Source organism: Lissotriton vulgaris, chromosome 7, assembly GCF_964263255.1.
Source record: "Lissotriton vulgaris chromosome 7, aLisVul1.2, whole genome shotgun sequence".
Lineage (NCBI taxonomy): Eukaryota > Metazoa > Chordata > Amphibia > Caudata > Salamandridae > Lissotriton > Lissotriton vulgaris.
In genome coordinates this window covers 769,850,604-769,877,484 of record NC_141695.1, presented here as the reverse complement: position 1 = coordinate 769,877,484, position 26,881 = coordinate 769,850,604, and the positions used below count along the sequence as shown (strand labels likewise).

General features: G+C 46.0%; 1 protein-coding gene across 3 annotated transcripts in view; it reads right to left on the bottom strand.

Annotated features, from left to right (window-relative positions):
- The window catches only part of DNAI2 (dynein axonemal intermediate chain 2), a 277,331-nt gene that overhangs the window by 55,685 nt on the left and 194,765 nt on the right, over positions 1-26,881 (bottom strand). For 2 of the 3 annotated variants that reach the window (XM_086928783.1, XM_086928784.1), the window contains exons 11-14: positions 15,110-15,346; positions 13,915-13,953; positions 8,561-8,599; positions 3,746-3,784 (exon numbers count right to left, since the gene is read on the bottom strand). In XM_086928783.1, coding sequence (XP_086784909.1) covers positions 3,746-3,784; positions 8,561-8,599; positions 13,915-13,953; positions 15,110-15,346 — 354 coding nt within the window. The remainder of the gene's footprint in view (positions 1-3,745; positions 3,785-8,560; positions 8,600-13,914; positions 13,954-15,109; positions 15,347-26,881) is intronic. The other variant, XM_086928785.1, reaches the window with a different exon arrangement.

Below are 26,881 nucleotides of genomic sequence, written 5' to 3'. Positions count from 1 at the left end.
AAGATGGTAGCTATCTCCTATTAGCTGTCACTAACTGGTGTTAGCGACAGCTTGGTAATAGGGAGATAATTTTATCTCCGCTTTCTTGGCTTTTAAAGCCAAAAAAGCGGAGATAAACCCCCTTGATAATATGCCCCCTAGTTCTCTTCCAGGGGTATACTCATCAAAGTCATAAGCACTGAATTATCCCCACCCACATGGGAGACCCTGGAGCATGTACAAAAATACATATATATGTGTATGTTTCGGTAAAAAAGTACAGAGTACCTCCCAAACATAGACATATACATGTATACCTAAATAAAAACATGCAGCCTAATATACTTAAAATAGGCTAACATGCCAAAATTACATGGGTTTTTCAGAAAGAGAAAATAATCTCCCATATTAACACTGTAACAGAGAACATACACTGTAATAGTGTTCCAAAACAGCCCTTTATTTTCAGAGAAAAGGGCAAGTAATGGCAGGTAATTAGCTGATGGGCTGCATACATGAAAAAACGTCACAGTACCAAAAAACTGGCACCTTGCCTTTAAGGATTCTAAAAATCTGGACACAATGCCTTTAGGACCTCCAGGAGCCCCATGCTCCCATCATGCACCACAGGTGACAGGTCAGTTCTTTTTTATGGTGTATAAACATAAAGGAACCATGACACAAGGAGCAGAAAACAATACTATACTGTCAATACTCGTCCGGGGAGGCGGGAGGGTTGCTTATGACTTTGATGAGTATACCCCTGGAAGAGAACTAGGATTACAGGTAAGTAACTTATCCTTCTCTTCCAGGGGATACTCATCAATAATCATAAGCACTGAATAGAACAGCAAGCCCATACCCACTTTCCCGCAGATGAGCAACAGTATAAATACAGCACAAATAAAATTTTAAGGATGAAAAATAAATTTCCTAACGAGGTTTGCACAAACTGAGCATCCGCCTGTGTGTCAGAGTCTATCTAAACAGTAATGGCGGCTGAAAGTGGGCACTGATCGCTTTCCCCCTGGTAGAATGGGCATTTGGTTTTCACGGGAGGGTTCTGTTAGCTAGTTGATAGGACAACGATATACAGGACACTATCCACCTAGAGATAGACCTTTTGGAAGCTGCAGAACCTGTATTTATGGAACCATAATTTATAAACAGACAATCCGACTTTCTCAAGGCCTTTGTTTTGTCTGAATAGAACTTCAGAACCCTCTGGAGGTCCAGAGAATGACAGGACCTTTCCGGAAGATTTTAAGGGTTCAGAAATAATGTGGAGAGTGTGATTGTCTGATTAATATGGAAATCCAAGACCAATTTAGGTAAGAAACTCGGATGTGTTCTTAAAACCACTCTGTTTGCATGAAAAACAATGTAGGGCTCTTTACAAAACAACGCATGGATCTCACTCACTCTGCGAGCAGAGTTGATAGCCACTAGAAAAGCATCCCTCCATGTTAAATGTTGTAAAGAAGCTCTGTGAATAGGCTCAAAGGGAGCACCCATCAGTTTTGATAGAATAATGTTGAGCTCCCAAGGTGGAGACGGAGCCCTGATTGGTGGATAAGCCTTTCTTAATACCTCAAGAAAATCTTTTACCACAGGAATTTTGAAAAAGGAAACCTGAGTTGGGGAATTTCTATATGCTGTGATAACTGCAAGATGGACTTTAATAGAGCAAAATTTAAGACCATATTTGGCCAAATGCAGCACATACAGTAAAATCACCTGTTCCTGACCCCGGACGGGATCATGTCCATTGTTCATGCACCATAAGTAAAAACACTTCAACTTCAAAGTGTACGATTTTCTGGTGGACGGTCTCTTGGCTTCTTTTAGAATGTTCATACATTTCGAAGTCAAATCTAGGTGTCCGTATTGGAGGACTTCAGGAGCCATGCCGTCAATCGTAGGGATGAGAGATTGGGGTGAAACACCTTGCCTTCGTTCTTGGATATTAAGTCTGGGCTGCATGGTAACCTCTTGTGTGAAACTTCCGATACTGAAGAAGATACGGGTACCACAACTGACGAGGCCATTCCGGGGCTATCAGAATCATTCTGGTGTTGGCCTGTAGAACTTGTTGATCACTGTGGGAATCAACGTAGTTGGTGGACAGGCGTACAGTAATGTCTGAGACCATTTTATCAAAAGGGCATTCCCCAGAGAGCCTGGTTGCTGAAACCTGGATGCAAAGACGGGGCATTTTGCGTTTACCACGTCTGCAAACAGGTGGATGTCTGGCACTCCCCAATTTTGTAAAATGTGTTGAGTGACTTCGTCGTTGAGTACCCAGTAGTGAGCTTCAACAAAGACCCAGCTTAAGGCGTCCACCTGGACGTTGAGAGTTCCCAGGAGATGAAACGCCACAATGGTTAAATCTCTTGCGAGAAGCCATTTCCAGATGGTACGAGGCTCTAGAGAGAGAGAGGTCTCAATCGGGTACCCCCCTGTTTGTTCAAATAATGCATAGTTGTGGTATTGTCCGTTTAAATCAGAAGGGAACGAGACTGGAATAAAGGGTAAAATGATTTGAGAGCTAAGTATACAGCCCTCAGCTCTAAGAGGTTGATATGATAACCTTGTTCTGTATCGGACTAGAGACCTTGAACTTGGAGATGACCCATATGAGCACCCCATCCTTGGAGTGAAGCATCTGTGACTATCATCTGGGTAGGAGGGTCCAGGTGAAAAGGAACTCCCTTCATTAGATGGGATCGCTTCATCCACCATCTGATGGAATCCTTGGGCGATTGGGGAAGAAGCACATGGTACTCCCAGATCCCCGATATCTGCATCCACTGGTAATCCAGAGATTGTTGCAGAGGACGCATGTCTAACCTGGCATTTGGTACGCTGAAGATGCATGATGCCATTGATCCCAGCAGCAATGACACCTGCCTGAGTGTGGGATGTTGTGAGTGAAGAAGATTGAGACATTTCTCGCCGATTGAGAATAACCTCTGAAGGACACACGCTTGCCTTTACAGTATCTAGGGAGGTACCCAGGTAGTGGGTCCACTGTATCGGGTTGAAGATCGATTTTTTTTGTAGTTGACATGAAGACCCCACCTGTTCAGTAGTTGAAGACAGTATGCGAGATGACTCTGAAGCAGAGCAGGTGACAAGCAGGAGCCAATTGTCCAGGTAAGGATATATGAATATCCTTTGCTTGCGAAGAAACTCTGCCACCACAGCATACATTTCGAAAACGTTTGGGGAGCTGATTTGAGCCCGAACTGGAGAACATTGAATTGGAAATTCTGGAATTACACTTGAAACCATGGAAATTTGCGATGCTTCTTGGACACGGATAATTCAGTGCTTATGACTATTGATGAGTATCCCCTGGAAGAGATCCTGTGATTCTGTGCAAATCACGTAATCCTTTCGTGCCTAACAAAAAATGTATGTGTTCATCTGTAACGAAACTGGTGCTCATGCAAAGCGTTCTGATACTTGATGTCTCAGGTCTAGTTCGCGCTGTATAAAACTCTTTAAAAACTATATATATTTGAGATGCTGAGAATCACCCCATGCCTAAGAATCAACCGCTCAAGATCCTTACATGCACTTAGTGAGTGCAGTGGACCAGAAAGCAACAACAACAGTCTAGAAATACATTTGCACAACCACAGACAGAAAAAGCACCAGGCTGATATCTGTAGTCAGATGTGATTCAGCAGTCTCAGATGCACTCTGCATGCTCTACTGGGGAGATGGCTTTTTCTAAATGGAACCTGCTTCACAAACTGACCTTCACTGGCTCCTCTGGTTTCTGTTCTAAGTCTTCCTTCTAAAATTAACAGAGCAAATATTACAATCTCACTTACATATGATTATAACCTTTCAACTTGTATGCCCTAAGATGTCAATCTTGCAAATTCTTACAGTAATCCCACTTGCAGGCGGGCACGTTTTCTACCAGACAACAGCATGGAAAGTTGTAATATTTTGGCCAATTGTAACGGGATAGCCGCTGCACATTCAACTAAATCGAAACCCCAATGCACAAAGAAATGTAATTAGTGATGCCAACAATCCCAGAAGAAGATCATGTTAAATGGTGGGGAATACGCTACTAGACGGATTGGATGTATTCGCCCTGTCTTCATTGTTGTACTGGCTTACCTTGGACATGTCATGTGCCACCTCCTCATTCCTTATGTTCTGTGCTGCTCTTTTAGGACTTGTAACAGAGCTCGATTTTGTTCTCAGCTTATCTAGTTGAAAAAGTAACAGCCCTTTTAACTCCATCTGTTCTTGGCCATAGTTTTTTTATTGTCAAGAAACCAGCTCTTGATTTGAGAGTTTCTTGAAAACAAAAAAAACTTTTCCTAGCAGATGCAACATACATGGTGCCCTCTCGGCAAAGTTTACAACCTTAACCCCTTCGACGCGGATGACAAAGCCAGCTCGTCATGGGCGTTACCTGCGCCTCGCGGATGACGAGCTGGCTTTGTCACGTTACCCGCGATTTTCAAATTTCAGCGCACAGCGGGAAAACCCGCTAGCGCGCATGCGGTTAAGCAAAGGCACTGCACTGGCTGACTTTGTTAAGACACAGAGGTCCCCTCCTGCCTCGTGGGGACCTCTAAACCTGTGGGCGCTCCTCCAATATGGAGGAGAGACCATAGCCTTTGGGGATCTGTCAGGCTAGAGGAAAACCTAAATTGAGAACAGCTGCCATTTCCTGTCAGCTCTACAGGAGCAAGGAAATTGTTTATGAAATGTATATTTATAAAATTCTAATTTGTTTCACAATGCAAGATATGAGAAGAATTTTAAAAATAATATACAAAGTAAATAGAATGACAGTATGGACTGCTTCATGAAATTAAGAATATTTTCATAAATGGCAAGATTTGTTCCACTCTTGATATGTATCTTCATTATTGGAAACCCATATCAATAAGGATGCTAATATCATCCACACACGTTTAAAAAAAAGTAATGTTCATTAACCCCTTGCGTGCTTCTGCCGGCTAACGGCTGTCGCGCCCACTACCTTCGTAGTGCTGCGCACATCCATTGGCCGACATGGCCCTGTCCACTCTGCTAAACCGCCGCACCGCTGTGGAATTGCCACAGAGGTTAAGCGGTTGAGAATACTATTACGTTGTATGCACTTACCTAATCAAGTTTTGGCTCTTATTTTATTGTTTTTATTTTGTTGCAGGGATTTTGCTCAGTCAAAGAACTGTGCACAGAGACTCAGGACCTCAGTGAATTAGGGTGTACAAAAAACTCACCTTAGTACCCACAATCCCCTACCAGACTAACATCAGTGTCTCATTAGCTCTTCATCCTATAGCAAAGTCACCAATGATTAGACAACCCAGAAAATGCGACTTAGGATACCTCAGGTAAGGTGGGAAACATGAGCACTCTTTCGTTATACTCTCATACCAGTCCAGAACAGGGTGCAAGATTAAAATGTTTATTTTTACGCCGTGATCTCAGGTGCAGAATCCTAGCTAACACAAGCAGACATATGATAAGAAATAAGACTGTCAGCATAGTTACTAGTCCATAAAATACAAAGGGAGAAAGCATGTTATAATGCTAAATGGAAACAGGTTAAATATATACCTATATTTAACACTCCCTTGCTAGTAGGTTATTTTATAACTAAAGAAGGTCTCTTAGACTTGCATAGGCGACCCCATACCTCAGAGATTAGCAGGAGTGAATCACATCGAGTTCTGCACAAGCTCTCAGCATACGAATGTTCTCCAAGTGTCTCTAATCATGCCTACATAGTGTATTATTAAAGAAGCCAGTATCTGAGCTGTCCACAGCTGCATATATGTTATGTCTAGAACGTGCGCTGATCAGTTTGAACAAAAGCAACAGTGTTGATATAACCTTGAAGGCCTCGGCACTCACTGTTCAGACTAAGCTTACAAAGCAAGTCTAGCAATGTAGAAAAACAAGTTATTCTCATGTGAAGCAAAACTCTCAGTCCAATTTGAAACAATATCTAACGGGTGTGCCATGTGCAAAAGAAAGCAAAAGGTAAAATGGCGTTTAAACTTCTAATAAGCTCATGCTAACTTAACACTGTATAAATGCAAGGCTCAGCCCCACTACAATTTCTATGTCATTTTCTGTTCCTGGCCTTCACAAAGTGACCAGAAGTTACACAAAATGTACTGGTTGAAACCTAGTACCAGTGTTTGTAATCAATTGGACCACTTTATATGAATCGTCAAAGTGAAATATTATATGTTGAAATCAAATGGAAAGTTTGCCTTTTAAAATGTCCAATTATTGGTGAAACATATATATCACAATTGATGAAGTAGTGTGAAGAATACATTTGATGACTGAATGTTTACAACTTTAGACGTTTAGGTTTTTTAAGACTTTATTAGTGATGTCTAAATACATAATTGTCTTTTGATAATTTTCCCCGAAACCCGCAATACAAAGAGAGACAAGCTCCATCTTTGATTATATAAACATATTTCCCCTATTTTTCTTTATTTGGAATATACCAAGGGTTGCATGCCTGATTAAATGCAATATTTAAAGCATGTGAATCTATAAGTGAGGATAATAATAATAATAATAATAATAATAGTTACAATTGTAAAGCGCCTGGTTACACTGAGACCAGTGTGTCCCTGCGCTACGGTAACAATGCAAACAGCAGCAGCAGCCATAAACAGGGCAATAATTTAAGAAGCCGGATATAAGTGCATCTTCAGACCTTTCCTAAAGATGGATTCAGAACACTCCAGCCGGAGTGCCTGAGGAAGCAAATTCAAAACGAGCGTCCACCCATCCTGGCTCTTTTAATTTTAGGAACATGCACCCTACCTGTTCCACAGGACCTTAGCAGTCAGGTAGGTGCATAAGGAGTTAGAAAACCATGCAAGTATGTGGGTCCTTTTCTTTGTAAAATTCGATGGCTCACACAAAAAGCTTTGAATTTCACTATTTCCCTGATAGGGAGCCAGTGCAAAGAAGCCAGCGCACTTGTCGCTGAAGCACTCTTAGGGAGCATGATGCTTAATCTTGCTGCTGCATTCTGAATACATTGCAAGCGCCGCAGGCATCTGACTGTAGCACCCAGGTACAAAATATTGCCATAGTCCAGGCGAGATGTTACCAGCGCGTGAACAAGAATTTTCCTAGATTCCGTGGGGAGGGCGTCAAGGGTTTTCCAAAGTTTCCTCCAAATACCAAAGCAGGTGCCTGCCACCCGCCCGATGTGGTAGTCAAAGGACAACTTATTATCCACCCAAATCCCGAGATTCTTAGAGTGTTCACAAGGTTTGGGGGTGGGGCCCAGTGACTGGGGCCACCACGCCGAGGACCATACTGATGGAGCCTTGCCTATCACCAGCACCTCGGTTTTACTGTCATTCGGCCTCGGGCAGTTGTTTGCCATCCAGTACGCCAGTTCTTGAAGGCAGGATACAAAATTGGAGGCAGCACCGGCCTGGGCCTGGGTCAAATAGACCACCAGCTGGGTGTCATCAGCATAGGACAGGGCATTAATCCCAAATTTATCTGAGATTTTAGCCAAGGGGGCGACATATAGATTAAAAAGAGTAGGGCTCAAAAAGGAGCCCTGAGGCAACCACTGGGTCAGCTTGATGTTTCTAGAATAGAATCTGCCCTGCATAACAGTGAAGTTACACACAGATCCACTGCTCAAGAAATAATATATATCAGCGATGAACTCGGAGCAGTCAGGAGAACTGTAAAATATTTTCTATGTGAAATATGTGCAATTTTCATGAAATTACTCACATTAATTTGCTTAGGCGGTCATCAGAGTGGAAACTGCAGACAGCATATGCTCTCCATACAAGAGACTTGTTCCACTTATTCTTTTTTAAACAGGTTGTATTGTCAAATGCTAAGAATATTGATAGTGCATCATATGTAGCGACATCACACATCCAGTTTAATAGATTCTGCAAGACATTTTCTGTGCCCCCCGGCCCCCGGCCTTCCACAGGTGAAAACTAAGGGAAAAAGTACAAGCGGAAGAAAAGCAAAAATTATATGAAGTCCAATTATCTGGATTTAAACTCAATTCTGCTCAAGTACAAAAAAGGTTTGCATGCCCTGCCCTCAAAATGCATAAAAAGCAATTCATTTGTAGTACCGATCCAGTGATGACACACCCAGTACCAGGGTTTTAAAAATACGTCCCAAGGGAAGCTCCAGTTTAGAACGTTGAGACACCATATTGGTTGATATTTCTAGGTGTTTAGGCTGTTTTTTCTCAAATACAGTACCTTTTAAACTCATCTGCAATGTAGTAGCAATCTAGCATGTTCAATTTAAAGGGAAAAGTTCAGACATACCTAGATTGCAATTAGATGCACCCCATGCCTGAGCCTTAAGAGCTCAAGATCTTTACATGCACCTAATGAGTGCAGTGGAGCAGATGGCAACAAAGACAGTCTACAAATATATTTGCACAACCACAGACAGAAAAAGCACCATGCTGACATATGTAGTGAGATGTGATTCAGCAGTCTCTGAAGCACTCTGCATGCCCTACTGGGGAGATAGCCTTCTATAAACGGAACCTGCTTCACAAACTGACCTTCACTGGCACCTCTGGCTCCTCTTCTAAGTCTTCCTTCTGCAATGAACAGAGCAAAATATCACAATCTCACTTACACATGATTATAACCTTTCAATTTGTAGTGGTGTGGCTCACTGGTTAGAGGCGGCAGACCCGAGTGCAGAGAACGGCCCGGGACCAGGGTTCGATTCCCGACGCGGCAGGGTCTTGGACCAGGATCAGCGGACTGATAATTCTCGCATCGGTGCCTACTCCGACCAGGGAGCACACTCGGCAACTCTGGGCATTAGCTTGCCTCATCTCCACAACGGCCCCACACAAACGCCGGGGATGCCTGGTTTCACCTTGGAGACCCCCAGGAGGGACTATCTCACAGGGAAAGCCAGGACGGGTTCCCCAGCGGTCTATAGCGCTACGAGGCCTCCGGGTAGCAGTGCGCTTTACAAGACACAACAATTTACAATTTACAATTTACAATTTACAAAATTTGTATGCCCCAAACTGTCCATCTTTCAAGTTCTTACAGTAATCCCACTTGCAGGTGCACACTCCATGAAATTAAAAATCTTTTCATAAATGGCTAAAATTGTTCCACTCTTGCTAAGAATCTTCATTATTGGATACTCTAATCAATAGATTTGCTAATATCAACATACGTTTAAAAAAACCTAATGTTCAATAAGAATACTATTAGGTTGTATGCAATTACTTGACCATGTTTTGGCTCGTATTTTCAGCATTTTTTGTTTTCCTTCCTATGTCTTTTTCTGTTTGCAGCCTTGATAAAGTGACCGGAAATTACAAAAAACATGTTGGTTGAAACATATTATGAATAGTACCAATCTCTGTATGAATTGTCAAAGTAAAATATTATATGTTGAAATCAAATGGAAAGTTTGCCTTTTAAAAAGTCCAATTGTTAGTGAAACCTAGGTATCACAGTTGATGAAGAATTACAACTTTTAGAATTTTATCTTTTTTAAGACTCTATTAGTGGAATCCAAATGCATAATTGTCTTCTGATTATTTTCTCTGAAACACGCAATGCAAAGGGAGACAAGCTCTATCTTTGATGATATAAACATATTTCTCCTATTGGAGTCGGTGTTTCAATAACACATAAGGAGCTGCTATTTGTTCCTGCCAGTTATCGTGAAAACTCAACAGAACTAATCGGATTTTCGATGTCCCCTTCCGGTCTTCATGAGCATAGAATTGACTAACTAGGGTGTGTAGGTACAGATAGGGTTAGGAGAAACATTAAAATCTCCTACTCAAAAAACTGGACATTAGAAGGCAAACATCAAATGCAATATTAGTCCAAAACTCAATGTAGTCACAATAAGGGCCATAGATTGCATATAATATAAATGTAAAAGCCATCATTAATTGAATTAGCATTCAAATGCCATCCTTTTCTATGACAATCTTAGATGCAAGTATATTCTGGCTTCACATTCAAATAGAGATACTATGTATTTAAGCACCTTTTGTTGCAATGCAATAGTTGTGTAGGGTTATTGGACATGGCAATTTTTGTAGGGGTATCCCTAAACATTTGCCTTCTTCCTCCTATATTTGCTGACCTGTTTCTTTTGGCTTTAGGACTCTGGGCACTTTCCCACTGCTAACCAGTGCTAAAGTGCATATTATTTCAGTCTAAATTGTGTTGGTGAATAGTTTATTCTTAAATGGCATATTTCATTTATCAGTAAGTCCCCAATAAAGTGCACCAGGTGTGTCCAGGGCATTAAATCAAATGCAACAAGTGTGCCTGCAGCACAGACTGTGCCACACAGGAGTTGCTCTGCAAACATAGACCTGCCATTGCAATGTCAGTGAGTGCAGTTTTAAACTGCCATTTTAACCTGCCATTTTGACCTGGCAAGTACACCTACTTGTCAGGCTCAAACCTTCCTTTTTACTGCATACAAGTCACCCCTAAGTTAGGCCCAAGGCAGCCCCATGGGCAGGGTACAGTGTATTTAAAAGGTAGGTGTTTCTACATGTTCTAACAGTGAAATATGGCTAATTATGATTTTTACTATTGCAAGGGCTATCTCTCTATCATGGGAACATGGGGACTGCCTCGAAATATCTTTTAAGTGTAATTTCTAATTGGGAGTAGATTTGGAGCTTGGAGTCTCTGAACTCACAATTTAAAAACACAACTTTTGGTGAGGCTGTTTTTAAAATTGAGTGTTTGAAAATTCCACTTTTAGAAAGTATGTATTTTCATGCTTAACCATTCTGTGCCTCTGCTATCTGTAGAAAACACATCTCGGTTGGCTGACAGTAGGGCTCTTGTGCATTCACTCTAGAGAGTCACACATATCCTGATGGGCCAACACCAGGCTGATGGGCCATCCTGAGCTACTGTGGTGGGAGGAGTTGTCACTGACACCTGAATATAGCTGTGCCTGTCCTCACACAAAGCTGTCTCCATCCCCCTCTATGGAGCAAGGTCAGGGAAAGGGAGGGTCTTGTACACTACAAAGACTTTCCTTTGAAGTTTGCTTACTTCCAAGACAGAAAAGGGGATAAGTACTGGACCTCTGACACCCCAAAATCAGAACACTTCTGGACTGAGGACACGCTGCCAAGAAGAAGGGCTGAATGCTGTAGGAGGGGCCGCCACTCTGCCTGTTGCTTTGTTGTGCTAGCTTGCTGCTTCTGTCCTGGGAGTGAACGGACTGGACTTTGCTTTCTATATCCTGCTTCCAAGGTTCTCCAAGAGCTTGTGCATGCTTGCCTCCTGTTAAGAAGTTTTAGGGCCATCAAAGACTTCACCTATCATTGACTAGGCTCCTCTGCTGAGAGTTCAAACTTGCCAAGGGGTGCCAAATGCCGTTCCAGGGCCCTTGGAACTTTAAACTGGTGATCTAAATAGAAAATTTGTGACACCTGCTCCGACTCTGACGCATCACCTGCTTTGCGGCTGGAAAATCGAAGCAGCACCTGCTTTGCCAATGCCGCAATGACACAACGTATGTGGATGTTCGACACATAGTATCTCTACATCGATTCTTTGTCGACACTGCATCGCAGTAAGGAACTAAGGTTGCGTGAACAGAAACCAACGCTTTACCTCCCCTTCCAGTAAGGAACCAACACATCCCCTTCCCCGCCAGTAAGGAACCGACGCATCACCTTCCCGGCCTAGCAGTAAGTAACCAACGCATCACCTCTCCTATATAGTAAGAAACCAATGCATCACTTGGCTTTTCTGGCCCCTCACCTCCCCAAGCGCCTGGCACCATACTTGATTTTTGACACATCTAAAGTACTTTGTCCTGAATCAAACACATCCATTGGTTTCTATAAACTAAACATGCTTAATCTTGTGTATGTTGGAAGTTTGACATTTTGGTCTAATAGAAAAAGATGAAGTAAGATGATATAGGTGCCAGAGTATGGGATTCTTCAAGATGATCTCTCTTGTGGCCTATTAGAGTGTTGGCTTCTTCCTAGTAACAAATGAAGTCATCCTTGTCTGTTAACTGTGAAGGACATAGCAGAGCTTATAAGGGTACTAAACGGCAGTGTCCCCCATGACGGAATACCAACACCACTTCATTGTGAGCTTGAAAATATTGATGATAAACAGATAAGGATGACTACATTTGTTAATAGGAAGAATCCAACATTCCAATATGCCACAGGAGAGATCACCTAGAAGAAACTCGTACTCTGGCACCTATATCATTCTACTTAATCTATTATTTTAGAGGAATAAGAACAAATACAGTTTGTACTTACACACCTTGAAAAAGTCCCATTGGGAACAAAACATATGTTGGCTGATGATCGGGTACTTGGCTGAACGTGTGTAAACACAATAAAGATGGCAAAAATATATCATATGACGTTGGACTTATGGAGTGACTTTTCTGAATGTTTGTCCTCTAACAGTGTTATTGTTGGAGTGCGCCAGTATACTGTTTGAGAATCTGCTCCATATTCAAGAGCATTTACTTACCTTTTAATGATTGATGGGACCAAGGCATTAGGATGCTCCACGAACAGAAGCTGAGCTTCATATTATGCCGTGGGAACTCCCAGTCAGCGTGTTATGTGCATTTAGTAAACAAGCAGCAGTGCAATGTCAACCAGAGGGTTTTGATGACTCACTATCACTTTGTTCTTGTTGCAGCCTACAACATGGCAGCATACAGATTTTATAGAAACATTCTAGGCAAAACTCTCCTTTAGAAAGTGGAGATACAATGACAAAACTGCAATTATCTCTGTATAAGTGTCTAAAATCATAAGGAAAAGATAAAACCATACTAATATATCTGGCTGTGTGCAATACGGGAGTCTGCAAGGTTTGTTCATGTCTTGCTCTACTCGGTCTTCTCTAAACTGATCCTGCTTCAAGAACGGACCATTATTGGTTCCTCTGGAATTTTTCCTAAAACTTCCTTCTGAAATGAACACAGCAAAATATCACTGGTTCTTACGAATCCATCCACCTGCAGATGCTCCTAACTCTTCAACTTGTGTAGGCTTTTTATTGAATGAACACATACAAAGTTTGGAAAACTAATTTATGAGCAAATCATAAGAGCAGGACCACTATCATCCTATTTATTGGAAAACTTAACTCACAAAGACTTGTCAATATGCATTCCTACAGCCATTTCATTATCTAAGTCTTATGTAGGAGTGTGCTAAATTCACATAATTTCCTTTGCACAAGCAAAATTTCTGGAAAACAACGCAAAATTATGTGAACTGCATACCTGCCATTTAGAGCTACTCTCGGTTTGAAATGCTTCTTCGTGTCTATTATGGACACAAGGAGGCAGTTTGAACAAAAAAATATGTCTAACTTGCACAATTACATGAAATATTTGTTTTCCCGAACTGATGGAAAATTATGCGATATTGGGTATTAGTGTAAATATGGGCATATCGCATAAAAAGGCTTAACGCAAAATGCTGGAAATTTGCAAGATTAAAAAAAATTAAGCCCTAGTCTAGTCATATGCCTTGTTGATCTTTCCACCGGCATCAAGAATCTTGAATGTAGATCCTTCCTGATGGTGGGAAGTATTCTTACAATCCTTCACCCCAAACTCAACTGTGAGCATGAGGAACTTTAGGATGGCAGTTTAGAAAAGAAAATTTAGGGACACCAGGTTTTCAAACCACATACTTCTTGGTCCTCCAGCTGAACACCTCCATGTCACTGTACGTGAAGTTGAGTGGTTAGGAACAAACAGGGCCTCCTAATTTATGTGAATAATGAAAATGAGGAAGAACACCATGCTGGTATCTGTAACTAAATGTGTGTGAGGTCCTACGAGGCTCAGTACATCTCCTACTGTAGAATGACCTTCTCTGATGATACTGCATCATACACTGACCTCTATTGCTTCAGACAACCTCTGTTCCATAATCGCCTTCTGAAATGAAAAAAGCAAAATGTCATCAACGCTGATTGTGTGCACATGCTGACACTCATGTGCTGCTAGACTATCAAATAGCATGTGGTCCGTACTATCCAGTTTGCAACTGTTGCACGGAGAAGCTTCTATAGCTTTTCAACCACATCATTTTCTTCAGTTGGAACAACGGCAAAGTTTGGAGGAAAAAAATGTTGATGATCTCAAGAGGAAGACCACAGCCCATCCTACACTTCATGGACAAGAAATTATCAATATTGATCCACTCAGCCCTTTCACGGTGTAAATCATATTATCCCTTGACCAGAGTCAAGCATATGGGATGGAGATCATACTCGATGTTGGGGAATTCTAACCATTCTGCACCTCAGTGGATGGAAAGCACCTCACTGCTTACACTGTTTAAGGTATGTCCTTTGTACTCATTATGTACCATCGTATTACCTTAGTTCTGGATTGCTTCTTTTTTACCAATAAAATAGATCAGGGTTATAAGCCACTCAATTTGGGAAAGTAACATACCTGTTTACTTCTGCTGCTCTGAGATGCTCCTCATCGACTTGTGACATACTATATTTCCCTCTCTGTACTTGGCCAGTCCCTCTGGATTAGTAAATGACCCCCTTTGTCTATCCTCAGCCAATACCTTTGGTCTAGTAACTGATATCCTTTCATCTCCTCTCACCCATTTGTCTAGGTTTTGGCAGACCTTCCTACTCCCATTGTTCCAGTCTCTATTGAACTAACCTTATGTTTTGGGTAATCCTTTTGGGTATATATTTTGCATTTCGTCTCTTATTCGGAGTCTTCAATTGGGGCAAGTAACATATCTTTCCGCTTCTTTCAAATGGGGGCTCTCCCTTTGGGGTATTTATTTAATGTAACAGCTATTTTGTTCTTGGGTGCTAATTTTTGAGAAACTAAAATACCTCCTTGCTCCGTCTGTTTTTGGCCACTTCTTTTATGCCAGGGATGTGCCTCTATGCTCCTTATTTGGAACTTCCCCCCTTTGTCTACTGGAGTAGCACCTGATTGCCCCTGTAATTTTGGCTGATTATTATTATTAGTTAACATGTATAGAGCGTCTGGCTACCCTTAGGCATCCCCGCGCTATCTGCGATAGGCAAAGCACCAACACGAGGGGCTAATAATGTACCTCTGTCGCTTCTGCCTTCTTCTTGGCCTCCTCTTCCTCCGTCTTCTTCATCTCAGAATTTAGTAATTCAAAGAACTCCTTTTCGGCTTCGGCTACAAGTTCATCACTGTTATCTTCCACCTTCTCTTCAGGCTTCTCATCGTCCTTGCCCTGCTCAGATTTACTGCGCTCCTTCAGTCTCATCTCCCTGTGCCGGGCTTCCAGGATCTTCTCCCGCTTGGTCTCCCGCTCAAACATCTATGGTGAGGACAAAAAAACAGGTCATCTCACAGGTCAACAAACTTAAATAGAACATCAGATCTAAGACAAATTCACCCCCTTCCTAGAATTCAGAAGTCAAGAGGAAGTGCACTATGTGAGAGTGTCAGATCATCTACTTAAAGTTTGCCCGCAGTCCATGGCTTTTTCAATCGTTACCATGGACCCACTTGAAACTAACAGTAGCTGTTAAGTGAAGCTTATACAGGGTACAAAATAAGAGTATTTTTCTCATTTATTTGAGGCTACAAAACACTTGAAGGTACACACAATGAGTGATGCATAGTATAAAGAAACCTGTGTACCGCACCCTGCAATTCTCAAGCAGTCATGTTCTTCTACGTTGCTCCCTGAAGGCCTTAAGCATTCTCTTTCCTTCCCCTGTAACAATCGCTCTTTGCATAGGGCTCTTTCTTAATTTCTACATGCTATTTCTTAATTTCGTACCTCCATTATCACACTGCCCTGTTGCACGTGTCTTTCTCTCAGTGTCTTTCCAACATGCGTCTCAGAGTGTACGCTACATCCACTGTATTTATAGGTTTAACTTTTCAAGAATCATCCGCATATGAATATCACCCCTAGTCCTTCCTCCCCAAAGTTAGTGTCTAAAGAGGAAGTCTCTGAATAGCAGGTTCGATGTTCCATGTGGCGGTGCCGTGTAGTTTTAAAATATGGCCCAAGGCAAAACGTATCAATGCAATGCTGCCAACCCTCCGTCCCTCTTTTTTCAATATATTTGGCAATACTTGCATTTCTTGCTGATTTACCTTTCTCAGCAACCGCACATCTCTCCCGCTCTTCTACGACTCACTTCTCACACTTTTTTGATATTTCACAGATTTTTCTTTTTATCTCTCCAGCACCCTTGCCATTTATCCTACACACACTCGTTCAAACGCTTGTTTTTTCTACACGCTCAGCTGCACTCTCCTATCTCTGAAAGCTTAATTCGTGGTTCTCTTTCCCTGGGTTGTTCTTGGTTTTAGCCTCTACCACAGGTAAAATGAAGTAACAAAGGGGAAATACCTCGCAAGTGATAAATGGCCGGGAATCCTTCAAATCAGTCTTTGGATAAATACGAGAATTTATGACTGATGTCTGTTTCTTGTTACTCCCTCCTGCTCAGCCTCTTTCACGTCCAGTGCTTTAAATGGGCCGGTACTTCTCTGCCTCAAAGGAGAGTACCGATACTCATCAAAGGTAGGCTTATTGCTGCTGATGCTCACGAGAACGAACAAGGCTGTCTGACAGCCAAAGCACCTCTGTAACCCAAGCGGAGCCATCTCTAAACTATCAGCAGGGCTCATTCACATAATGTCAGGTGTTCCCCGCCACGCTGTGTTTGACAGAGCAGGGTCCATTCAGGCCCTGTGCTGTCAATCACATTCACACCATGATGTGTATGTGTGCACACACTCGAATGCTTGTTTGCGCATGTTTCTGTGTGTGTGAGTGAGAAAAGCGAGTGAAAGAGGGAGAGAATCCAGACACTAGAGAGGTATTTTAAAGGACATTCTAGGAATGCCTTGTGTGAGCTTTGCTGCTTGTTTCTGTGAATATATATAAGAATATATAAGTAATTGGCCACATATTAGAAGTGTCTTATATGTCTTGTCCTTAGCCCACCGCTAGCCCCGCCCACTTGCTACACTCCTAGCTTATTTTAAGAGTACCTGCACTTATTTTTTCCCATTTAAAGCACTGTTCACGCCCACCTTAAAAAGGCTCGATGAAGAGCACTGCGCAATTTGTAAAAAGAGGGTAAAGGTCCCAAGTGAGTTTTGTTTACAGTCTCAATCTGAAAAGAACTAAAGCTCTAATTACGGCAAAAATAGAGGAACAAGCTTTTGGACAAGGAAAGGAGTCAGTTTACGCAGCGTCTCGAGTCGTAAGTGTGGCGTTCTAGTGAGAGGAGAGTGTACATGGGCATCTGCCAGACGAACAAAGAGGAAGTAAGAGCACAAGGGTGCAGTTAAGGCCATAGGTGCTGGAGTAAGCCACTATTCAACGCAAGGATGTCAGTGCAGGATGCAGCGGCCACAGGAAGGGCCCAACAGGTCGCAACACCAGCACAGGTAGCAGGGCCAGCGGGACAACAGGCAGCGGGACCAGTGACTCAACTGTCGCCGCACTCCCAGATTAACCCAATCCCGCCGTTCAGCGCGTTGATTGATCCAAGTACAGCAGCACCAAGATGGGCAGTATGGTTGAGCCGCCTAAACAATTATTTCACGGCGACACCGGAAAAAGACAATGAGGTAAAAAGGTCCTTGCTGTTACATTTCGGAGGAGATGAGCTCTATAAACTGTTTATACACCTGCCAAATACAGGAGTAGCAACAGACTATGATGCGGCGGTACAAGCGCTGAACGCACACTTTGATCCTCAATTGAACACCCACTATGAAAGGTTCAAATTTAGACAGTCTAGCCAAAGGGAAGGGGAAACAATGGACGCTTTTCACGCAAGGCTGAGAGAGCTAATAAGCACATGTCCAGACGATGATCAGACGAAGGAGGTAACAGCTCAACTGATTCAAGGGTGCAAAAACAAGCATTTGAGGACGCTGATCTTGAGACAACCCCGCATCACACTTGATGAAATATTAATGTTTGCCAGGTCACATGAGTTATCAGACGCGCGTGCCACGGCGATGGAAGCAGTGATAAATCCATCCGCGAGCACCGAAGTGACCATGAAGACAGAAAGAGTGGATGCCCTGCGGAGCAGTAACCGCGGAGGAAGAGGAAGATGGCCGACCCGGACACAACGCCGCACGCCATGTGGTGCCTGCGGATACGAAGAACATAACCAAAATGGCTGCCCCGCATGTAGCAAAGCATGTGCCAAATGCGGCGGGCTGAACCACTTTGCCAGTGTCTGCAGGGGCGGTGCAAGAGGGAGTCTCAGAGGTCAGGAGATGACCGGCAAGAGAACGCCGAACAAAGTAGTCAGGCAACTTACTCTAGATGACACCCGGGAAACAAATCCCTCAAGAGGAAGCAGACCGCAGTCCCACTATCCACAGAGGTTGGATGACTCGTCAACAGATGATGAGGAAGAGTGCTACTACATGTCATTCGTGAGTGAACTTAAGAGGAGACGAAGACCGCAACCAAAATGTCAAATTCAGATCGACGGATCGACAGTGACTGGAGTTATAGATACCGGGGCTACCATTAACGTGATGGGCAGTCAACACTATAAAGCATTAAAGCTAAGACCACGGCTGGTGCCATCGAAAGCGCGCATTCTGACATATGGCAGCACAACGCCACTACCCCTGAAAGGAAAAATGACTGTGCAAGTAAAGGCAGAAGGTCAAGAGCTGACAACAACCTTTCATGTGATCGATAGGGAGGAGGATCTGCTGATTGGGAGTCAGTCAGTCAGATTAGCTTTATTCGATTTTGATACATAAAATCATAAAAGCAACATTCATTATATACACATCATTAAGAACCATTTCATTACAATAATTGATAGTAAGTTAAGACATTATTAAATCAATTCAAACGAATTGCTAATCACTGGATACCACTACTAAAAACACTTCATGGAAAGTAATTTGGGATGGGGTTGTTAAAACCAATCTGTATTTACACACTCCGAACCGGCCGATAATTAATCTCTAAGCTTGTTCTTTCTGGAAAATGGTGTTTTCTCTCTAGTCTTGTCTTTAAGGGCCGAGGGTAACGGGACCTAGGGTAGAAATCATGGAGTCCCCAGACAGAGATCGGGCCATCCCCTAATTGTGGAGACCAAGTTTGTAAATAAGGTACAACCCGATCACTCCAGAATCTAACTAACACCAGGTCACCTGGGAGATCTTTTGGAAGGGGGTCGAGCCATCCCACCCTTCTAACACTTCGAATGGCACCATCAATGTTCACTGGCAACGGTCGATTCCTAGACAGCCAATAGAGGACCTTGTGTTCTATATCTTCTGATCTCTCGATTTTTCCCTTTGTGATTGGTAAAACACCAGCGAGAACACAAACAAAGGGGGCGGCCATTGGAGGCAAATGTATATGTTTGGTATAATCTAGGTTGGTAGCTTTCTCCTCATAAGGTGTGGGAACGTTTGGCACCCTTACATCAGCGAAGATACTCTTGGTGGTAGTGGGCTCGGTGTCGGATGACGAGGAGATACATGGGCGGTTCTGTGGGACCGTAGGTCTGATGAGAGGGATGCTACTTCTTTGAGGAGCTAACTTAGAAACCACGGTAGCGGGTAAGGGCTGTGGTTGGTTAAGTCCTGCCAGGTTCTTATTAGGTTGAGTCGGTGCCCTGATTGAGGTCTCTATATCCCTTAACCTATTCCCTAGGGAGTTGATTATTGCAGTCAAAGGGGATATTAGAGAGGTGACCAAGCGTTCAATCAGGTCCAGAAGAGCTGCCTGGTAGGGGGGTATAAAGGATTCATTGTTATCGCAGGGCTGGGAAGCTGTAGGTAGGGTGCTGACGGACGGTGAGGAACTTGTGCAAGGCTTAAGCAGTTTTGCTTCCCTCCCCATGCTATTATCCCCGGAACGCTTTCTTGTGACCATAGGAGTTTTAGGGTTCCCAAGTTGTTTAGTGTTTGCTTTTACTGACGGGGATAAGGGTGGGGCAGCCAAACTGTTATCATTTGCATTCAATATTGAGCTAGACTGCAAATGTACGGGAAGTATTGGGCTGGAAAGGGCTTGGGGTGGGTCTGCTATGGTTTCGTCTGGTGCATATTGAATGTGACATAGGGCGTTCAGTTCCTCCAACCAGGACAAACTTGATGCTGTGTCGGCTAGCTGTGCCTCGGGATGTTTGCAGGCTACGCTATGTGAGGGCAAACGAGTTTCTAGATCTTCCGGATCATGAATACCGGGTAACAATACCCTATCTACATATCAGTCTAACCTCCCCCTACTAAAGTCACTTGGGGGAATACTGGATTTGGGAGCCCCCTTATGAGACATGGCGAGGGTGTAGCAAACAGAGTCCCGCAAAAAGTCAATGAAAGTCCTGATGTCTCTGCAGTATGTGCAGAGATGTAGGTCGGAGTCTCACTGTACCTTGTTCAGTAGGAGCCAAGGGGGGTGACCCGTCCCGTCCTTCTCGGTCCTCTGAGGGCCACAGAGGGCCCGCCCTTTGCCCGGGCTTAGCCCCGGGTGCTCCCGCGCGTGACTCGCGTGGCGAGAGGCGTTTCTCGCATATCATGCGCCTCCGGGCGCGAAGGTGGCGTCAGGGACGCGACTTGGCCGCTGGGGCACCTGGGAGGTGTAGTTCAGACCCCCCGGTGGCTGTAGGCGTTGTGAGATGCAGCCGTTCCCCTCACAGCGCTTCCCCGGTCAAAGCAGCAGCCCAGCCGTTGCCCTCACGGCGGGTAAGTGTAAAAATCAAATGTGGGAGTCACACGGCTGAGAACCTCAAGTTAATAGCTTTCGCAAATGCGGTGAAGGCGCTGCACACGGAAGAAATTCTTCAAATGTTCCCGTCACTGTTCCAAGGGCTATGCACCATCAAAAGGCCACCAGTTAAACTGCACATTGACAAGGCGATACAACTGGTAGCGTTAAGGCATAGGAGAATCCCGTTCCATCTCCGGTCAGCAGTGGAACAAGAGCTGAGGAAGCTAGAAGAACAAGGGGTAATAGAGAAAGTGACCGGACCAACACCATGGGTATCTCCGATGGTGATTGCGGACAAACCCCGACAGCCCGGAAAAATAAGGACATGCATTGATATGCGGATGCCAAACAAGGCAATCAAGAGGGAGAGACATCTCACGCCCACAGTCGATGGTATCTTGACGGATTTGAATGGAGCACAGTGGTTCTCCAAGTTAGACTTCAATGCAGGTTATCATCAGCTCAAGCTAGCAGAAGAGAGGCGTTACATTACGACGTTTTCGACAGACTTAGGACTGAGAAGGTGTAAAAGGCTTAATTTCTTTTTTTTTTTTTTATTTATTTTATTAGGAAAAAGCACCTCACAAAGTACAAAAATCGTTCGCCTACATCCCATCTCGGGCCGGCACTAGGTCTTCGTGTAACATCAATGACATATACCATGATACATTAACAACATGGAGGCCAATAGCAGAACTCGCCGGTGGTCTGTGGAGGGAAACCCCCCTCTGTAGGCTTGTACTATCTGCCAAGTAGCGTGCATTTTGAATAAATGAACCAAGCAGGAAGTTTTTTTTAGGTTTTCTCCCAACCAATTCCTAACCCCGTAAACGCCCCCCCTCCCCGTAACTGGTCCCTCATTTGCGCTCCCCAAGTAGGTCCTCAGGTGTCGCTATCAGATGTTGTGTCTAGTGCGGCCTACCACTCTCCCTAAATCCAGGGTGCTTCCCTCCCTCCCCGCAGTTCTAGGGATAGGGTGTTTCCTACGCCTATTTAGCGCTAGTCGTGCGGGGGAACCTCCCGGGCAGGCTAATCAGGTGGTTCATGCATGACAACCCCTTGTTCCTCCCCATCTTCTCCCTCCGAGACAACCACGTCCGGCTTGGAGGACAAGTAGGTCTGGTATAGTCCCCAAAAGTTCTTGGGGCGACTTCTGGGCGGAAGGAGCTCACTGTAGGTGTCCGCCTGTGTGTTACAGTACATCATATCGCTAGCCCACCGCTTGAGTGTAGGTAATGGCCCCCTCATCCAACATAATGCAACTACCCGCTTCGCGAGGAGCATCCCCATGCCCACCAGTTTCCTAACCGAGACAGGGACCGATTTCGTGTAACCCATTAGAGCAAGGGCAGGGTCCATTGTCAGGTCCACCTCCACTATGGCGCTCATTTCAGCAAATACGCCTGCCCAGAACCTCTGGACCCCCGGGCAGTTCCAGGCTAAGTGCAGGAAGTCCGCAACCTGTGCCCGGCACCTCTCGCAGTGTGGGGAGTCGCGGAGACCGTACCTGTGGAGCCGTTCCGGTGTATGGTAGACCCTTTGCAGAAATTTAAAGTGGACCAAGCGGTGCCTCCCGTTCAGGGAAATGCGCCTAGTGGCCGCAGAGCAGTATGCCCACATGTCGTCATCAACGTGGGTGTCCAGGTCAGTCTGCCAAGCTAAACGCGCCCTCGTGTAGAGCAGGGCCGTGTGTTCGTGTCCTATCCCGTACAGCCTAGTGATCAGCTTCTTCGGAGATTCGCTGTCTATAATATACACCAGTTCCGGGACCGCAGGGGGTTCCTCCATGTCCGGGCCTAGCATTTGCAAGAGTGCACTCCGAACTCGGTGGTACTGAAAGCGTTGGAGCAGTGTTAAGCCCTCTCTCCGATGCGATATCTGCGCCCACGTCTTTGCCTTGCCGTTAATAAATAGGTCCCCCAGTGTGTGCGCGCCTAGTTCGTGAAGGGCCCTATGGACACCCGGTTCCGCCAAGGTCGGCAGCCAGAGCGCCCATTGTATAGGCATGTTGGGAGCGTACATCAGCTCCTTGTTTTGCCTTTGCACAATGGAGTGCCATGCGTGATTGGTGGATGACAGAGAGTCCAGAACGCCAACCCTACGGTCTTTGGGGCCGCAAATGGTAGCAGGGAGTGGGGTAGGGTCTGCGAACAGCCGTTCCAGTATCACGTGCGGAATGTCTGGTTTGCCATGAATCCAAGTGTGGAGGTGGGAGGCCTGCGCAATCCTGTAGTAGCGCTCCAGATCCGGGGCCGCTAACCCCCCCTGCTCGTACGGTAGTTGTAGTACCTTCCATTGCACCCTAGGTTGTTTCCCGGCCCACGCCAGTCTCACCAGGAGTTTGTTTAGAGTCGCAAAGAAGGCTTTCGAGAGGACAATCGGGAGATTATTGAAGAGGAATAGAAACCTCGGGAGAATGACCATTTTCATTAATGCAATCCGTCCCATCAGCGACAGCGGGAGCTTAATCCAGCGCTCAACGTCATCCTCGAGTTTGCTGTAGGCAACCCCGTAGTTCTCCCTTAGCATGACGTCCGGGTCCGTGTGTAGCATAATGCCAAGATATCTTATCGGCTCAGCGGACCATTGGAGCGGGTAGTCCATCTCGAAGGGGACAGTAATTGGGGTCAGTGGGAAGGCGACTGACTTCGCCCAGTTAACCTTCAACCCGGATAGCGCGCCAAACCTCACGACCTCTCTCAGTACAGAAGCTATATTATTGACCGGGTCCCTGATATAAAGGAGGGTGTCGTCCGCATAAGTGGAAATGCCTATCTTGTAGGTGGGGTAATTAATGGCTTCATACGAGTGGTACTCCCGAATCGCGCACGCCAGTGGCTCCGCCACTAGGGCGTAAAGTAGCGGGGAGAGGGGACACCCCTGTCTTGTACCTCTGCTGATGGAGATCGGTTCCGAGACTGCACCTCCCAATCTGACTCTGGCCGTGGGCTGATAATAGAGGGCGCCCAGCAGTTGGAGGAAGATCCCTCCCAGCCCCAGCTTCTGCAGTACTTTGCGCATGAAGGGCCATTCCACAGAGTCAAAGGCCTTCTCCATGTCTAGAAAGACCGCAATGGCTTTGGTATCATGCCTGGTGTGTTGCATGGCTCCCAGGACCGTGCGTATATTGTAAGTGAGGTTCCTAGCCGGGATGAACCCAGCCTGCTCCGGGGCCACCAACTCGGGTGCCACCAGGGCCAGCCTGGTCGCCAGCACTTTAGCGTAGAGTTTGGCGTCCACATTGAGAAGGGACAATGGGCGGTACGAGTTTGGCAGGTCGCTGGGCTTGCCAGGTTTAAGTATAGTGACGATGAGCGCCTCCCGCATAGAGAGGGGCATAGCGCCGTTTTCGCAAATTTCGTCGAAGAGGGTGGAGAGGTGGGGGAGCAGCTTATCTTTGTACGCCTTATAAAAGGCCACCGTCAGGCCATCTATCCCAGGGGCACTGTCCGCTCTCATGGTGGCTAACGCATCAGATATCTCCTCGCAGTGGATGGGGGACATCAGGAATTCCCTCTGCCAATTCTCCAGGAACGGCATCTTGATGTAGCTAAGGTAATTGTCAATTTGATCCTCCACCCCCGAAACTTTAGTGGTGTATAGCTCCTCGTAGAAGCTCCTGAATTCCGCCAATATGTGTGTCTCCTCCGTGAGTACCTCCCCACCTGTGGTGCGCAGTTCCGCGACTGTCTGCTTGCGCCTAGAGCCTTTCATAATCCTGGCAAGCAGTGCACCCGGGCGGTCACCCTCCCCATATGCGCGCGCCGTCGCATACTTCCCTAAATGTCGTACCTCCCTGTCCGCCTCCTCGTGGAACTTTTTCAAAAGTTCTTGCAGGGTGTCGTCCCCAGGCAGGCTCGGGTCAAGGAGCCGGCGGCGTTCACAGTCCGCTATCTGCCCCTCCAAGACTTTCAGCCTGGTTCTAATCGCCTTGAGGACCCCCGAGTGCTTCGCTATGACCACCCCCCGTACGTACACCTTGAATGTCTCCCAGATTGTCCCGAAACTGTCCACTGAGCCCAGATTGGTGGTAAAGAAATTGTCTATGTCCTCTCCCAGGTCAGCCCTGAAGGCCTCGTCCAGCAATGAGTAAGGTGGAAATCGCCACGTGAACGGCGGGATCCTCTGCTGGGGAGTGTGCAATTCTAACAGCACCGGGGAGTGGTCCGACAGAGTGCGGGGGAGCACACTGCAACCCTTGACCATGGAAAATAGGGAGTGTGATGCCAGCCAGTAGTCAATCCTGGTATGGATGTTGTGGTACGCCGAGTAGTGCGTGTACCCCCCCTTGGTGCTATGTCTTTCTCTCCATACATCTACCAGCCCCAGCCTCAGCATTTCTACCTGCATGCGCTGCGCCGCCGCTGCAGGGCGCCTGGCAGGGCCCGCAGACCTATCTAGATCAGGGCAAAAGGTGAAATTGAAGTCCCCACCCCAAACCATATTTCCAGCAGACCATTCATTACAATGTTCCGCAACCGTCGCATAAAAGTCAGGGGAGTCATAGTTCGGGCCATAGACATTCATGATCAATAAGTCGTGACCCTTGCCTGTGCACTTGCTCAATACAAACCGCCCCTCCGGGTCCGCCTTCACCAAGGCGAGGGATAGCGTAGATTTCGGGTTAACCCAGGTGAGGACCCCTCTAGCGTGTGTGGTGAAACCTGCATAAGTAGAGTGTCCCTGGAGCCCCCTGTGAGTTAGCATCTTGCTGGTGTTGGGGAGATGTGTTTCCTGCAGCAGTGCCAGGTCTATGTGGTGCCTCTGTAGGTAGTGTAGCACCTTGCGGAGTTTCCGGTGATCATTCAATCCCCTCACGTTCCAGGTGATAGCCCGGAGGGACTCCGAAGGCCGTAGTGAGTCTGCCCGAGTCGTGTCAGCCATGAACATTGAAAGGGGACATCATTTGTAGCGTGATGGCTAGGGCCCCCCCCCTCCAGAAGCGGCAGCCGCTCACCCATCTCAGAGCACTTAACTTGTTAGAGCACATGTCGGACCTTCCCCCAAACCTCCCAAACATCCCTGAATTCAGAACCCCCGTTACCGCCCACAGTCAACCAACCCCAACCTGGTGTGACCGAAATCCCTACGTCCACCCCCCCCACCCGTCATCAAACTTCCCCAAGCAGTCTCAAGAAGAGCCGTAAGCACTGTAAGCGCGAGGGCAGAGGTAGCGCACTCGATGTCCAAGTAGACCTCAGTCAGGTCGTCCCTCCTTCGCAGTATCAATAGGCTGCCCCCACGCTAGCGCCCCAAATGTAAGTGCGGCTGTAAGATATGATAGCAGTATCGTACCCGCCTTAACGGGCGTCCCCCCCCCCCCCCTCGCAGCAACCTCCCCATGTGGCAGGGCCCCAGCAACACCACCCCAGGACAGTCAAAACATTGTCAAGGCAATCGCCGCCCCCCACCCGAACCCGTGCTGCTTGTGCAGATCTCACCCGCAACATCATGTCTAGAAGTCCGTTCACAGCAGCGGTGCGCCCCGAGTGGGCCCCCCTCGGTCCAATCTTCAAGGGTTGTAGCAGGAGCTAGAGTAGCCGAGCCTTCAGAGGAAACCACTACTCCCCCTCACCACGCTAGTCCTGCTCCTCCAGGTCGTCGTTGCCAGCACGCTCCTCCGCAGGCGCAGACCTGTCCTCCCGATGCTCCTTGATCCATTGCTTCAGGGATTTCTGCAGCTCCTTGGGGTCCGTGAAAAAATGCGAGTGGCCCTGCCTGTTGATGCGCAGCCGCGCCGGGTACAACATGGCATAGTCCAAGCCCAGGTCTCTGAGCTGCTGCTTGTAGGGGACAAATCGCCGTCGCTCCTCCTGTACCTTGGATGTGAAATCAGGGTATAACGAAATGTTCATCCCCTCGTACTGCAAATCTCCCTTCTCTCTAGCAGCGCGGAGGGCAGCATCTCTGTCCCTGTAGTTGAGGAGTTTTGCTATTATCGGCCTAGGGTTCGCACCCGGTGGAGGTCTCGGCCCCAGGGTGCGGTGAGCGCGTTCCACAATAAACATGGGGGAGAAGATATCGTCCCCCAGCAAGGTCTTGAGTAGCTTCTCAACAAACAACTCCATTTTCCCCGTTTGGGTCGACTCCGCCACACCCGTGACGCGGATGTTGGACCGCCTG